A 14,156-nucleotide genomic window follows, 5' to 3' on the forward strand; every position below is an offset into this window, starting at 1 on the left:
AAGGAAATCTAAAATATCCGGGGAAAGCTGCCCTTACTGCCATTCAATACTCTGCACCTGACAGAGCCGCATTCTTTGGCTTTTACAACCACCCCCAACGACTTTGGGTATGGGCTGATGGGACAAGTATCAGTCTAGGAAAGTTTGACCCTACACGTGGACGAAGGACAGCGAACACAGGCCAGTATAAAAGGGAAAATAAGTGTCCTAGGGAAGGGGCTGGGAAAAATGGCCAAAAACCAGAGCCTCTCAGCCCACCTCCAGGAGAAAGATTCCAGGGGTGAAGAAAACTTAACCACGCATGAACACCACGAAAAACCCACCACCTGGTGACTAAGGCCTAGCCTTCCAAACCCACGCTCTACAAATGATATTGTTTGGGCCTTTTTACGCGCGAACCCAACACTGCTACGGTTCGTTACGAATCGAGTCCTTACAATTGGCGCCGTCTGTGGGAAAGGCTTGTGTGTTGGCATAGGCGGTGGGTCGAGAGAGTTCCCTTGTCATTTCTGACAACTGGTTATAGAGTTTTAGGGTAAAGTTCCGCTAGGGGCTATGCTTCTTAGCTAGGGGCTACGCTTGGTAGCGTTAATCGCACGGATAATTCTAGGGGCTTGGCTAGGGAGCTAACTCCCCTAAAGCCAAGGTCCAGCGCTAAAAGAAAACTAGGTTTTGGACAGAACCAAGGCATTGCATAGTCCTCGGACTCAAGCCTATGGGAAAACCAACTACCTGGATGAGGAAAACTAGGTTTTGGACAGAACCAAGGCATTGCATCGTCCTCGGACTCAAGCCTATGGGAAAACCAACTACCTGGATGAGGAAAACTGGGTTTTGGACAGAACCAAGGCATTGCATTGTCCTCGGACTCAAGCCTATGGGAAAACCAACTACCTGGATGAGGAAAACTGGGTTTTGAACAGAACCAAGGCATTGCATCGTCCTCGGACTCAAGCCTATGGGAAAACCAACTACCTGGATGAGGAAAACTGGGTTTTGGACAGAACTAAGGCATTGCATAGTCCTCGGACTCAAGCCTATGGGAAAACCAACTACCTGGATGAGGAAAACTGGGTTTTGGACAGAACCAAGGCATTGCATAGTCCTCGGACTCAAGCCTATGGGAAAACCAACTACCTGGATGAGGAAAACTGGGTTTTGGACAGAACCAAGGCATTGCATAGTCCTTGGACTCAAGCCTATGGGAAAACCAACTACCTGGATGAGGAAAACTGGTTTTGGACAGAACCAAGGCATTGCATAGTCCTCGGACTCAAGCCTATGGGAAAACCAACTACCTGGATGAGGAAAACTGGGTTTTGGACAGAACCAAGGCATTGCATAGTCCTCGGACTCAAGCCTATGGGAAAACCAACTACCTGGATGAGGAAAACTAGGTTTTGGACAGAACCAAGGCATTGGATAGTCCTCGGACTCAAGCCTATGGGAAAACCAACTACCTGGATGAGGAAAACTAGGTTTTGGACAGAACCAAGGCATTGGATAGTCCTCGGACTCAAGTCTATGGGAAAACCAACTACCTGGATGGGGAAAACTAGGTTTTGGACAGAACCAAGGCATTGCATAGTCCTCGGACTCAAGCCTATGGGGAAACCAACTACCTTGGCAGCCAATTTCTTGGATGAGAAGAAGATTGAGTTTTTGTAAGGTTGGCTACTTAATAACAATTCTAAGTCGCTCAGTCCTCGGCTCAAAAACTGTAAAAGGTTAATGCCAATAGGAGTGTTAAGAAAATGTTGAAACGTGTCACTATTAAGTAGCCTAGGGGGCTGGTCATTTTGTGGGTGATATGTCCTCGGATGGTTACTTCCTACACTGCATCGTGCATTGAGCTACCATCTCGGCCAATTTTGGGGTAAGTATCGTTTTTTTTACAGGTCGGCATTGTTGTGCCAAACAACTCTATTAAGGTTATGGTGATGTCTTTTTCTTAGCAAGCATTTTGGCCCTAAGTGTCATCGATTCAAATGCTATATTATTGCGCCGAACAGCACTTGCAAATTCATAATAACGCACTTTTCTTCAAATAAAAGATTAGGGCCCCAATTAGTGTATTCTAAGGTCGGCGGTATTGTGCCGGGCCGACTTAGTAAGCTCATCATAATGCCCTTTCTTTTCCTGACTAATGGGAGTTTCAACCCTAAGTATCATTCGTTCGATTCAGTATTATTAAACCGGACTGTTTTTATAAACGCCGAGCAAGACCTTTTTTATTTAACTGAGGCTTTGGTCCTAGACGTCGGTCACGGTTTAAAAATAAAAAGAATTCACAAGGGTGTATATCTTTGCATTGCGTTATTATTTCGAGAATATAGAGATAGAACATGTAAAGCAAAATGATAACAATTTTTATTAATGTAAAGATGTATTACAACGTACAAAGAGGGGCTTAAACAAGCCTATACAAAATATAGATTGCCAAAATCATAAAAAAAGCAATACATTGGGTAAACAGTTAGATCTCTTTTTAAACTCGTTTCCGAAGTCTTTCCTAACCCTGCCTCAGTAGCGCCCATATCGAGAGAAGGACCTTCCTCAGAAGAAGATGGAGGAGATGAATGAAGAAGATGGAGGAGATGAACGAAAAGAAGGAGGAGAAGAAGAGGGAAGAGATGAAAAGAAAGAAGAATGAGTAAAAGAGGGAGAAGGAAAAGCGCCAGGATGGATCTGGTGCTGGGAAGACTAAGAAAGAGAGGCGAAAGGAGACACCAGTGAACGAAGAGAGAAAGAAGCAGGGGCACTTGGTCCCTGCCTCAGTCCTGACTCCTAACACATTGGTGCCATGTTAGGTATGCTCATGAGAGAGCGGTTGGTACTGATAATGGGTGTCCTCGACTCAGTCACGTCGGAAGTTTGACGTGACGAGTCTCTGCTTCAGATTTTGGCTGAAAGGAAGGTGAGACAAGTCTTAAGTCTCCGCCATCCTTGCCCTGACCGAGCCATTTCGAGCTTTATTAGAACATGATGCTTTGAGGAGGGGTATAGTTCCTTCATCACTCGTTATAGTGAACGTATTATGATTTGGTGTATAACTGTTGGGTTAAGTAAACGCTAAGGAAGGCTAAGGGTTTCAGATCTCAGAAAGATAAAAGGGTCTCTGTACGAAAGTGATAGCCTCCTACTTGTCTTCTTATAGGAAGGGCAAAACAGAAGGTATTAAATTCGTTCGGGTTTCCAAAAGAATTTGAAAACAAAGATGTGTCCGTTCCGCTTCCCCACCTCATCAGACGAACCGTCGAATGTAAATGAGTCTCGTAAAGGGAAGTCATTAAAAGCACGTCTTGGACAGCCAAACGGCAGGAGCGTGTCGAGAGTAAATTAAGGGGAACACCCTGTAAACCGATATATTTTCTGGGCAGGTGGAGAACCGCCAGCATCAATGAAGGGCTAAATTAAATGAGCCATAATAACGGCTCGGTATTACCAAAACCCACCTTTCCAACTCAAAGGTCGGACAGCAGGGTTTTGAGGGGCTATTGTGGGGCCCAATAGTTTATGAGCCGGGCCCGTTTACTCGTAGGGAGTCCAAAGGCCCAAGCCGAAGAGAGCTGTGGCCTAAGGCCAATAATGTAGAGTATAGGATAGCCTTAAGATACCGCCGAGAACCGCTCAGTCCTCGGCAAACCCAAAGTCCCACCGAAGAGAGGGGCAAAAACGGTATAGGACTAAATTTGAAAGGAAATCTAAAATATCCGGGGAAAGCTGCCCTTACTGCCATTCAATGCTCTGCACCTGACAGAGCCGCATTCTTTGGCTTTTACAACCACCCCCAACGACTTTGGGTATAGGCTGATGGGACAAGTATCAGTCTAGGAAAGTTTGACCCTACACGTGGACGAAGGACAGCGAACACAGGCCAGTATAAAAGGGAAAATAAGTGTCCTAGGGAAGGGGCTGGGAAAAATGGCAAAAAACCAGAGCCTCCCAGCCCACCTCCAGGAGAAAGATTCCAGGGGTGAAGAAAACTTAACCACGCATGAACACCACGAAAAACCCACCACCTGGTGACTAAGGCCTAACCTTCCAAACCCACGCTCTACAAATGATATTGTTTGGGCCTTTTTACGCGCGAACCCAACACTGCTACGGTTCGTTACGAATCGAGTCCTTACAATTGTTATGTTGTTAAGCAAAAGGCAAGGTTAATCTTTCACAAAAATAACCATCAACAACATTCAAAAGAATTTATCCTGCTATTTAACTATTTTTAATCCCTTTAATATATTTTGAAGTACAAAGAAAACTTTATGCCACAAATTGTAGGTATTAACTATTAAATGCTTATAGGATTAGAATATTACCCTTCTTCCCTTTTATTCATATCAATCATTGAGAAAAAAGAAAAATGCAAAGCTCGAAGGGTTAAATCATAAATGCAGAGAAATTTATGTGAGATGGGTCATTATCATTTCATTTATCAAAACATCTAAGGTGTGGTTTGGATTGGACTGAAAATGGCGTTTGCGTTTTGTCTGCATTTTTTTTTTTTTTTTCTTCAGTTGCAGTTGTTGACCAAGTCAGCAGTGAATAGTACATCTGTGCACTGTTCACGGACTCATAAATTTCACTTTTTAGCAATTTTTTCATTAAAAATGGGTCACACGATACTATTCACACATTTAAAAATTATTTTGCTACAGTGTTTTCAGTTTTAGTTTTCAGTTTTAGCAAAAATAAGTTCAATCCAAACAGACCCTAAATATAACGTAAAATCAACAATTTAAGTCCTTGTGGTATTTAAAATATGCGATTGACTTATTAGACATTTGTTACTTTTATTATATTGAAAATGATCTTGCAGAAGTGTGCAATAACCTGGGAGAGGGGAGGAGAGAAAGGATTTGAATCTTTGACTTTGTATATCTTCGTTAAAAATGGCATGGAGTGTTAGTTGAATTACAAAGTTCTTGATAAGTCCATTTTCGACCGTCCCATTACTAGAAAGATAAAATAATATATAAATTCTATCCATAAACAGATCATGATCTTCAAATGGTAACAATGAACACACTAGTCGATAAGATTGAGATTTGATTCATTTGATTGCCAGTTACCACACGGGTCTTGCACTCATTGTGTGGGTGGCTCGTAGTCGTATGTACCGTTTGCGTGTAAAGTTAATTCTTTCATAAACAGATCATGATCTTCAAATGGTAACAATGAACACACTAGTCGATAAGATTGAGATTTGATTCATTTGATTGTCAGCTACCACACGGGTCTTGCACTCATTGTGTGGTCGGCTCGTAGTCGTAGGTACTGTTTGCGTGTAAAGTTAATTCTTTTGGAATATTATGCATTTGCTGACCAGATCGGCTAAGGAAGAAAGGAGCTGTAAGGAAATATAATAAATTAACGATTGGTGACTGGTGGTCCCATGCATTTTCTATGTTACAATATCGGTATGGTACATCGGTATGTTATAATGTGAGAACTATATTGAAGAAATTAAATTTTTAATCAGCACCTTAAGTTCATTTAATTTAATTCATTATATATATAGCACACTAGGTCATATAATAACTTATTATATATATAAAGCATACTGGGTCATACCACAACTTATTATATATATAAATATATAACATACTAGCTAGGTTTTATCATAACCTTGTTTCTCAAAAAAAAAAAAAAAGAGGTTATATCATAACCTCCTCCTGTCTAATGCATACAAAATATTTTATCACAAATTCGGGTCTTATGCATTTAAAATATTTTAATGTGAGTGGTTCACTGGGTTGACCCACATGAACCAGCCTTATTTTCAACTTTTTGAGAATTCAAAATTTGATTAGTGAACTGCTTACAGTAAATTATTCGACAGAAGTTTAGGTTAATTAACTAATTGAATTAGGATTGAGTTTGATTTTTTTCCCCCATATTTTATTGATTATTTTGTTCAACCCAAAACAAGCTTACAAAGTACTCGCGGCTTCTAAAGAATCTAAACAGCAAACACAATATACCAGCAGTAAAAACAAATCAAAAGCAACTAAAAACTGCTAACAACAACTTTGACTATACCCTTTCGCCCTGCTCAACAAACAACTCAACAATATGAGTGTAAGACTCTTGCTTCTAACTAATTTGTTGATAAGGGAAAAGATAAGTATCTTTTTGATTTGTTTGTGAAATTAATACAGGATATTTATTAGTGAAGATTTAGTTTTCACAAATCTGAAGATAGTATCGATGATGTTTATTAGTGAAGATTTAGTTTTCACAAATCTGAAGATAGTATCGATTATGTTTAGCTAAAATCAATTAATTCGTCATTAACTTTTAGAAAGAGTTTGAATTTGTTAAATCAAGTATAAGCTAGACAAGTTCCTCAAAAAAAAAAAAAAGTATAAGCTAGACAAGTTTGAGATTAGATTGCTAAAATCTAATAATTGAAATTTTGAAAGGAGTTTGAGACATGGATTATAAGGACTCTTTAGAGTTCTTATAATAACTCTCTTGTGAAGTTCTTAAAAAATTATCCCTTCACAATGAAATAAGTGGATTGGATTTTGGGATCGGATGTGGGCGAAATTCCCGTCAATAAAATAAGTGGATTAAATTTTGTCACGTCGAATGATCAATTGTTTTATCATTTTTCAGATTTGATAGAAAACAGATAAGTAGGAAAATTTTGGCAATTCATAATTAGTATAGTATAGATATAATAGCTATTAGGAAAAGCGCATTGGAGTCTTTGACTTGATAAAAAGTTAGAAACAATTCATTTTTTCTAGCATCTTCTCAATCTGTGTTGTCTCCTTCACTCTGTTTGCATAGAGCCATTGAACTTTATGCTCAATGCCAAATCTAATAGCTTGGTGGTGCCTATGAAAGTTTGATTGGATTCCAATTTTTCTAGCATCTTCTCAATCTGTGTTGTCTCCTTCACTCTGTTTGCATAGAGCCATTGAATTTTATGCTCAATGCCAAATCTAATAGCTTGGTGGTGCCTATGAAAGTTTGATTGGATTCCTCCGAATCTTGATTGATTAAGTTGAATACGGATGCTGAGTTTTAGGGACTAGTTTGGTGGTAGAATTAGATGCTTTGATGGTGGTATCCTTCTTAATTAAGTGGTTTGGTGGAAATTAACTTTGGCTTGTAGTTGATATATGAAGGAGAACAAAGTTTGGTTCCAAAATCTAAGCTAGTTTGGAGCTATTTTTTTTCTCATTCATCTCGTGGTAACTTATAAAACTATAAATATATACTTATTTAATCAAGTCATATGATTCATTGAAAGAAGATAACTTCTAACTAGTTTAGAACAAATATTTTTTCTATGATAAAAAAATAATAGAAAAGCTACGAAATAGAGTACAGCTTTTCCTCCATCAACACACGTCGGGGAAACTGCACCCAAAAAACAGCCACAACAAATTTAGACGAAAAGTCCATTTTCAAAACAAGTAGGCATCAATGTTTGCAGACATACCTATCAATTAGACAGACTCCCATATTTAACTCTAATCGTATTTGATAAAATTGTGTTTTCATTGATTTGGACAAATGCTTGATCCTACAATTATATCAAATTGAGTTTTCATTAATTTGGACAAATGCTTAATCCTGTGAAAGGTTCCAGTATACGGCATATATGCATGTACCACAACGATCTTAATTTTGACTACTTAACAATTAGCGTATACGTGATCCAATTATTGCGTTGGTTTGATAATAAAATCAAAAAAAAGTTACGTGTTCCCTAGGTTTGTTAACACTGAATGTGGTTTCTTTGTACTTGTAGCTGGTTACAAGTACTGAAGTACAGAGCCTCTCCCATGTCTTTCACTATATTGTACAATTTTGCCTTGTATACATGGACAAAATTCACAATTTGACAACATGAGATGTCTCCATCTCTTCTCATCATCATCATCCTCGTCGTCATAATCTTCTTCTTCTTTTTCTTAATAAAGAATTTTGTTAACAAATATTCTAAAGGTATTTATTTATGAAATATTTTTTAAAAACTTCTTATAGAAAATGAAGAAATAACTGATATTTTTGACACTTTTTATATTTTTTATAAAAATGATATCAATATTATCCTAAAATTGTTGATTAATTAATGTTCTAAAGATACCCGTTAAGGCATTAACTGAACATTTTAATAAATAAGAAACTTCATTTTAAATGGAAGGGGAGGAACCTTCCCCCATTTATCTCCCAAGAACATACCAAAAAACTTTTTGGAATTACAATGGGAATGGTTCCTTGTACATGACATATGGAAACTCAACTAACAATTATGTGAGTTGCTTGATGAGTATATCTAAGATTAAGAACATGATAAAAATGCCAATCGTGTGGCCAAACACAAAAACTGACATAATATCCTCTATAATAAGACACAATAGACATTGAGGAAGAGAAGCTGGTCAAAGAATGAGTTGGATAACGTGGAGAGCATCTCCTTCAAAAATAACATTGGCAAGCCCAAAAAATTAGCTTTGGACACTGCCAACAATATGGCCCTTGCTTGTTGACCCAAATAAGAAATGACTTTCTCAATTTTAAAGCAAATGGAGACGGTTCATTTCATTAAGAGGGTTTAATTTTTACAATTTCAATATAGTGCCAATTGTCACGTTATTTAAAATGACTTTTTTTTTTTTTGTGCGTGATAAAAAGGTGAGAACATGTGGTTAGTCACTTCCCACTTACGATATAAACCTTGTCATCAGTGTCATGAATGACCTCGTGACTCTAGGGCAAATTGCAACTCGATCAATTGAATTTAAATACTAATGGCAAGAAGAAGAAGGTCAACCACTATATCCCTCACCCGCGTTTATTTAAAATATCATTTTAGAGAAAGATAGAGAGAGATTCATAATGATGTAGCATTATTTATATGCCTTTAGGGAGTAAACAAGCTAAACTAAAAATAAAACCAGTAAATTTGTTTTTTTTTTTTTTTTTAATTTTAAAACTTGATAGGCCAACCTAGCCCAAATAAACAAGGTCCGATCCAGCTAACAACCCACCAAATCGCCAATATTGGTGGGCTGGGCTTTGCTGGGCTGGTATCAGTCTAGATAATCAAGTAACCAACTACGTCACCATACACCAAGTGACACGTCATCCAAATAGACACGTAGAGCCAAGCTTGCTATTCATCACAATTCCCGTTTTCAAAACCCACGCGCCACTCAAAACGTGCAGTACACCTCATAAATAATAACCGTCCGATTAGTCAACTCGATGATCACGTGCCTTACAAAGATCCACAATTAGAAAACCGCCAAATAAAACAGTGTCAATCCGAGTCGGAAAAAACATGAATTACCGAGTCACACCGATTCCAACCGAGTCAACTCGGAATCTGTGCGAATCGGTGGCCATTTTTCGCGTTCTTCCTCAGAATCAAACTCTCTCAGTCTCTCTGTGTCGCTATCTTCTAACAACAATGTCGTCCTCAGCTTCTGCTTCGTCCGATAGCGACGAAGAAACTCTTCGCCGAAGCCGAATTCTCAAAAGCAAGCTCTACTTCGATGTTCCTCTCTCCAAGGTAAAACCCTATACATTCATATATTCCTACGTGTGTGTTTTATTGGACTAAGGTTGTTTGATCAATCAGGTTCCTGTGATTTACGCGGCGTCGTATGATATAGCATTTCTCGGCATAGAGAAGCTGTAAGAACGAAGAAGCTCTTTGGATCTCTCATGTTTGTGAGATTTTTGTTTAGCATTTGATATTTGCTGATTTAGCCTTTTTTTTTTTTTTTTAATCTAAATTTTATATTTTTATGATAATGAATTTTTAGGTAGTATGATAAATGTGTTAGTTGATAAATATATCAAAGTAATAAACTTTAGCACCACTTCTTATGCTTAATTTGCAAATTGAAAACTGGGGCTATTAGGATGGAGATGGGAAATACACAAATCCTAAATCTTTTGAAAACAAAATGGAATCTTTGAGGCAAAGGTTTGGCATTTGTGAGCTCTTGAAATTGGTTGAGATGATATAGAATGAGTAAGTCTAATGACAAAACAAATTCCACAACTGCTAAGATGGCAAGTTGTGATGGGTGTACCATAAAAGTAACAACAATGCTAAAGACACAATTGACATTTATGGACCCACCATTTTTTCTCCATCACTCACAATCGACTAACTTAGCATTTGTGAATTTTTTGTGAAAAAATTTGCATCCATATCACTTGAAAGTAGGGAATTTTTATACAGTATTGAATTAGTTCTACACTTGAAAGCATTAATCTTTGGTGCTTCATGCCAATGATTTTCTTGGCCCGTTTATTTTCTGGAGAACGACTGCAAGTCCTATTATAGCAGTTTATAGATCTTAGGCAGAAAACCAACTGTGTTGGGTTCTAAAATATTGATCATTTGGTGTGCATCAGATTGGAAACTAAGTCATCTTATCCTAAGAAAATGACCTCTATTGTTTCTGGTAATGACTGAGTGGTCCCAAGAGGATGGGGGATTAAGAGATTTGACCAATAATTTGACAAGTTTACTCAAAATCTTTTTAGTATGTCAACTGTGGGCTTAAAACCGTGTGCATAATACTTTATAATCAGCAGTACACTGTTTCTTTATATGTTAAATAGTCGTTGATAAACTTTATTAATTGTTGCCCTAGCTGTAGAAATAGTATGGCATGCTTTATTGCATAATTTTTACGTGAATATGAGTTGATCATTTGTGAGCTAATTTGGCCATTGAAAAAAAAAAAATAGAATCTTCATAGCTTTGTTCTTAAGTGTGGATCTGAGTTGTTAATTATAATCTTGGCCTTGTTTCTACATTTAATTTATGTAGGCACCCGTTTGATTCAACTAAATGGGGTCGCATATGTCGATTCCTTGTCTCTGATGGTGCTTTGCACAGAAGTTGTATTGTTGAGCCTCTGGAAGCTTCAAAGGATGATCTCCTTGTGGTAATTTCCTTGTTAGCATGGACATTGTGAATTTGGGATTGGACCTACCAAATACTTCAAAGCATGCTATTGTATATTGTATTTCTTGATCTTTTAAACTGATGGTATTACTTGAGATGTGCAACTTGAGTAAAAAGAAGTTTTTGGGATGCCCATTAGTGTAAGATGAGTAGCATGCATTATTTCTGGTATCTGTATGTTAGCTGATCAGTTCTTGTTGAACAGGTGCATTCCGAATCATACTTGAATAGTCTTAAGAGTAGTGCAAATGTAGCCATGATAATTGAGGTAATGTGTAGTATCCAACCTTGTCTAATTTGTTATCTATAAATACTTTCTTATGAGTGCTAATTTGTTTTATTGAAGATCGTATGCTTTTCCTAAATTTTATTAAAGAAAAAAAAGATGTGATTTTTTTGGAGATGACTTCCATGAACTTGTTAAAAAGATAACACTGATTTAGTGCTAGGTGAAAGAATACAGATAGTCTTGGTTCCACATGACAGCGGTTTTATGATATCCATGACCTCCCAATTAAATTTTTTATGTTTTTTTAATGATTTATTGGTTTAAGTTGGGGTTTCGTAGTTGCAAACTATTTTGTTATTTGCTCAGATCACCGGCTTATCTGAACTACCATACTATAGGTCCCTCCTGTTGCACTATTTCCCAACTGTCTTGTGCAGCAGAAAGTTCTTCACCCATTTCGCAATCAGGTAAAGTCATCATCCACCTGAGATTTAATTTTCATAGTTCATGTTATTGTTTCCTGCAGAATTGGGTTATGTAGATCATTGCTGCAGGTGGGAGGGACTATTTTGGCAGCAAAGCTTGCAAAAGAACGAGGATGGGCCATCAATGTAGGAGGGGGGTTTCATCACTGTTGTGGGGAAAAAGGAGGTGGATTTTGTGCCTATGCAGACGTTTCTCTTTGCATACACTATGCCTTTGTTCAGTTAAACATATCAAGGTACCAAGAGTTGCAGTTCAGATGAAATAGTTGCAGCCCTTGTAATTATAAGTTAGGAATTTTAATTCACATTTGAAATTAAATTGGAGCTGGGACTTTCTCCTTGTTGTTGCTATTTCTACAGGGTGATGATAATTGATCTTGATGCACATCAAGGAAATGGCCATGAACTGGATTTTGCCAATGACAGTATGGTTACTTATTTTTCCTCATGGTGGTTCAGTTTCACTGTCTTTTGGAATATTGATGATAGAATTTTTACTAACAGGACGAGTCTATATACTGGATATGTACAATCCTGGCATATATCCATTTGTAAGTTGCCTTCTGTAAATTTTTACTAGAGTTTTTAGATCAAACCTCTGTTTCCTCTCTATTACCTCCTTTAAAATATTAATCTCATTTGTTTACTATATGGTGCCAGCTACCCTGCTGGAACATTGTTTAGCTGATGTTCAAGGGTAGGGAGAAATAGTGTACCCTACCTTTGTGTAGTCCACTGCCTTGGGACTAGAGAATAAAGCATGAGATCTTTTCTTTTCTTTTTCTATCAAACTTATTTATTGGTCTCTGTGATTAATTTTTGGCTCCATCTGTTCCTATATTACTATTTGTGGATTATGTATTAATTTTAGTTAAACATATACTGATAACTCCTACATCATTTCTTTCCTCTAAATCTTTTTGTTCATTAGGATTATGAGGCAAGGAGATACATTGATCAGAAGGTTGAAGTAGCGGTAAGCAGTCATGCTCTCATGGTAAAATTAGATTGTAGTTGCTTTTGTTCTTGACCTACTGTAATTGTTTCTTTTACTGAATGTGAATAGAGTGGGACCACAACAAATGAGTACTTGAAGAAATTAGATGAAGCACTGGAGGTATATATGTTCCCATTTCTGTCTTCAACATGCCCTCTTCTGTCTTCGTATATAATACTATGAGGAGATATTGGCCTATCAGCGTGTGCTACATTAAAGCTTCCCATTATTAATGACCTAGAGCCTCCTGGATTACATTTCTTGCATCTCTGAGATTTTTTTATGTGGATATTAGGTTGCTGGGCATACGTTTGATCCTGAGTTGGTGGTTTACAATGCTGGAACTGATATTCTAGATGGAGATCCTTTAGGCAGATTGAAGGTAATTTTTCCTTGGATCCATTTGGTCAGCACAAAATTGATATCTCCCTTAAGTGTGTATAAAAACAAGAATAAGTCCTTAATATATATGCATACAGAGTTGTTACATTCACCTATTTCCTATATGTTGTAAGTTTGCTTCTTTGTGCAGATCAGTCCTGATGGGATTGCCAATAGGGATGAAAAAGTTTTTAGGTTTGCTCGTGAGAGGAACATTCCAATTGTCATGCTCACATCAGGTCCAATCTCAATCTCTTTCTCAAATGTGTTATAGGATGGAAGAGAGTGGCTTATTTTAGCAAAGCCCACAACCTTATATTAATTTTCCTCTGTACTTGTATGTTTATGTGATCTTGGCCTAGACAAACTCCCCCCCCCCCCCCCAAAAAAAAAAACCACAAAAAAAGAAGAAGAAGAAGAAGAAGAAGAGGAAGACGACCCAATACCTGCAGAGGGTTAATAGATTTTCCTGATTGACCAGCACTTCTTTGTGTGCATATAGCACTTAGAACCTGTGACTGTGAAGGGGTTGTCTTTGGAATTTCCATTAAATTAAATAATTTGTTGTGTCACTCCATGGGTGATCCACAAATGTTGCCATTGTAGGATACTTTCTCCTGTCTCTTGTCTTAAAAGGGGAAAAAAGAAAGGAAATAAATGGTTCACCAGGTCTTTGTAGCTGGTTACTTTCTCGTCTGTTGTGATTTAAAAGAAAACTCAACTCAACTCAACTTAGCCTCTTGGAAAGTTTGGTATGTTTATTTGCTCATTTAGCCTTGCATGTGTTCAGGTGGTTACATGAAGTCAAGTGCCAGAGTTATAGCAGATTCCATGATCAACCTTTCAAAGAAATCCCTGATAGATTTGGGTAAGAACGCCTGAAGTATTCATCACTGTTCGTGGCATGAGTTTCCAGGCAAATATGCATCCAAAATCAGTTTGTGTAGTTGATCACTAAATCTTATGGTTGTAAATAATTATTACAAATTGTGATTAGTCCTCTTTTTGTCTTCATTCTGTTGATACTTACTGGTAGGACTGTATATTGAGAGCAACATCTAGTAAATAAGTGAGAATTGTAGGCATTATTATTGTCTTAGTGAACATTTT

At 37.5% G+C, this 14,156-nt stretch overlaps 1 protein-coding gene across 1 annotated transcript; it reads left to right on the top strand.

Moving 5' to 3' along the window:
- The first annotated feature begins 9,276 nt into the window (after positions 1-9,276).
- On the top strand, positions 9,277-14,134 carry LOC115971153 (histone deacetylase 2). The gene is made up of 13 exons (XM_031090881.1): positions 9,277-9,538; positions 9,608-9,663; positions 10,817-10,934; positions 11,160-11,222; positions 11,582-11,650; positions 11,738-11,904; positions 12,029-12,093; positions 12,173-12,219; positions 12,600-12,644; positions 12,735-12,785; positions 12,961-13,047; positions 13,198-13,285; positions 13,837-14,134. Exons 1-13 carry the CDS (start codon positions 9,308-9,310, stop codon positions 13,926-13,928), a joined length of 1,179 nt encoding a protein of 392 aa, XP_030946741.1. The 5' UTR covers positions 9,277-9,307; the 3' UTR covers positions 13,929-14,134.
- The last annotated feature ends 22 nt before the right edge of the window (positions 14,135-14,156 follow it).

Source organism: Quercus lobata, chromosome 2 (assembly GCF_001633185.2).
Source record: "Quercus lobata isolate SW786 chromosome 2, ValleyOak3.0 Primary Assembly, whole genome shotgun sequence".
NCBI classification, from domain to species: domain Eukaryota; kingdom Viridiplantae; phylum Streptophyta; class Magnoliopsida; order Fagales; family Fagaceae; genus Quercus; species Quercus lobata.

What these genes read in the sequence shown, in the direction of transcription:
- LOC115971153 (XM_031090881.1), top strand. Translation starts at nt 9,308, where the DNA reads ATGAATTACCGAGTCACACCGATTCCAACCGAGTCAACTCGGAATCTG. An exon ending in CAAAGGATGATCTCCTTGTG is followed by an intron (nt 10,935 to 11,159) that starts GTAATTTCCTTG and finishes CTTGTTGAACAG; the next exon opens with GTGCATTCCGAATCATACTT. An exon ending in ACTGGATTTTGCCAATGACA is followed by an intron (nt 12,094 to 12,172) that starts GTATGGTTACTT and finishes TTTTACTAACAG; the next exon opens with GACGAGTCTATATACTGGAT.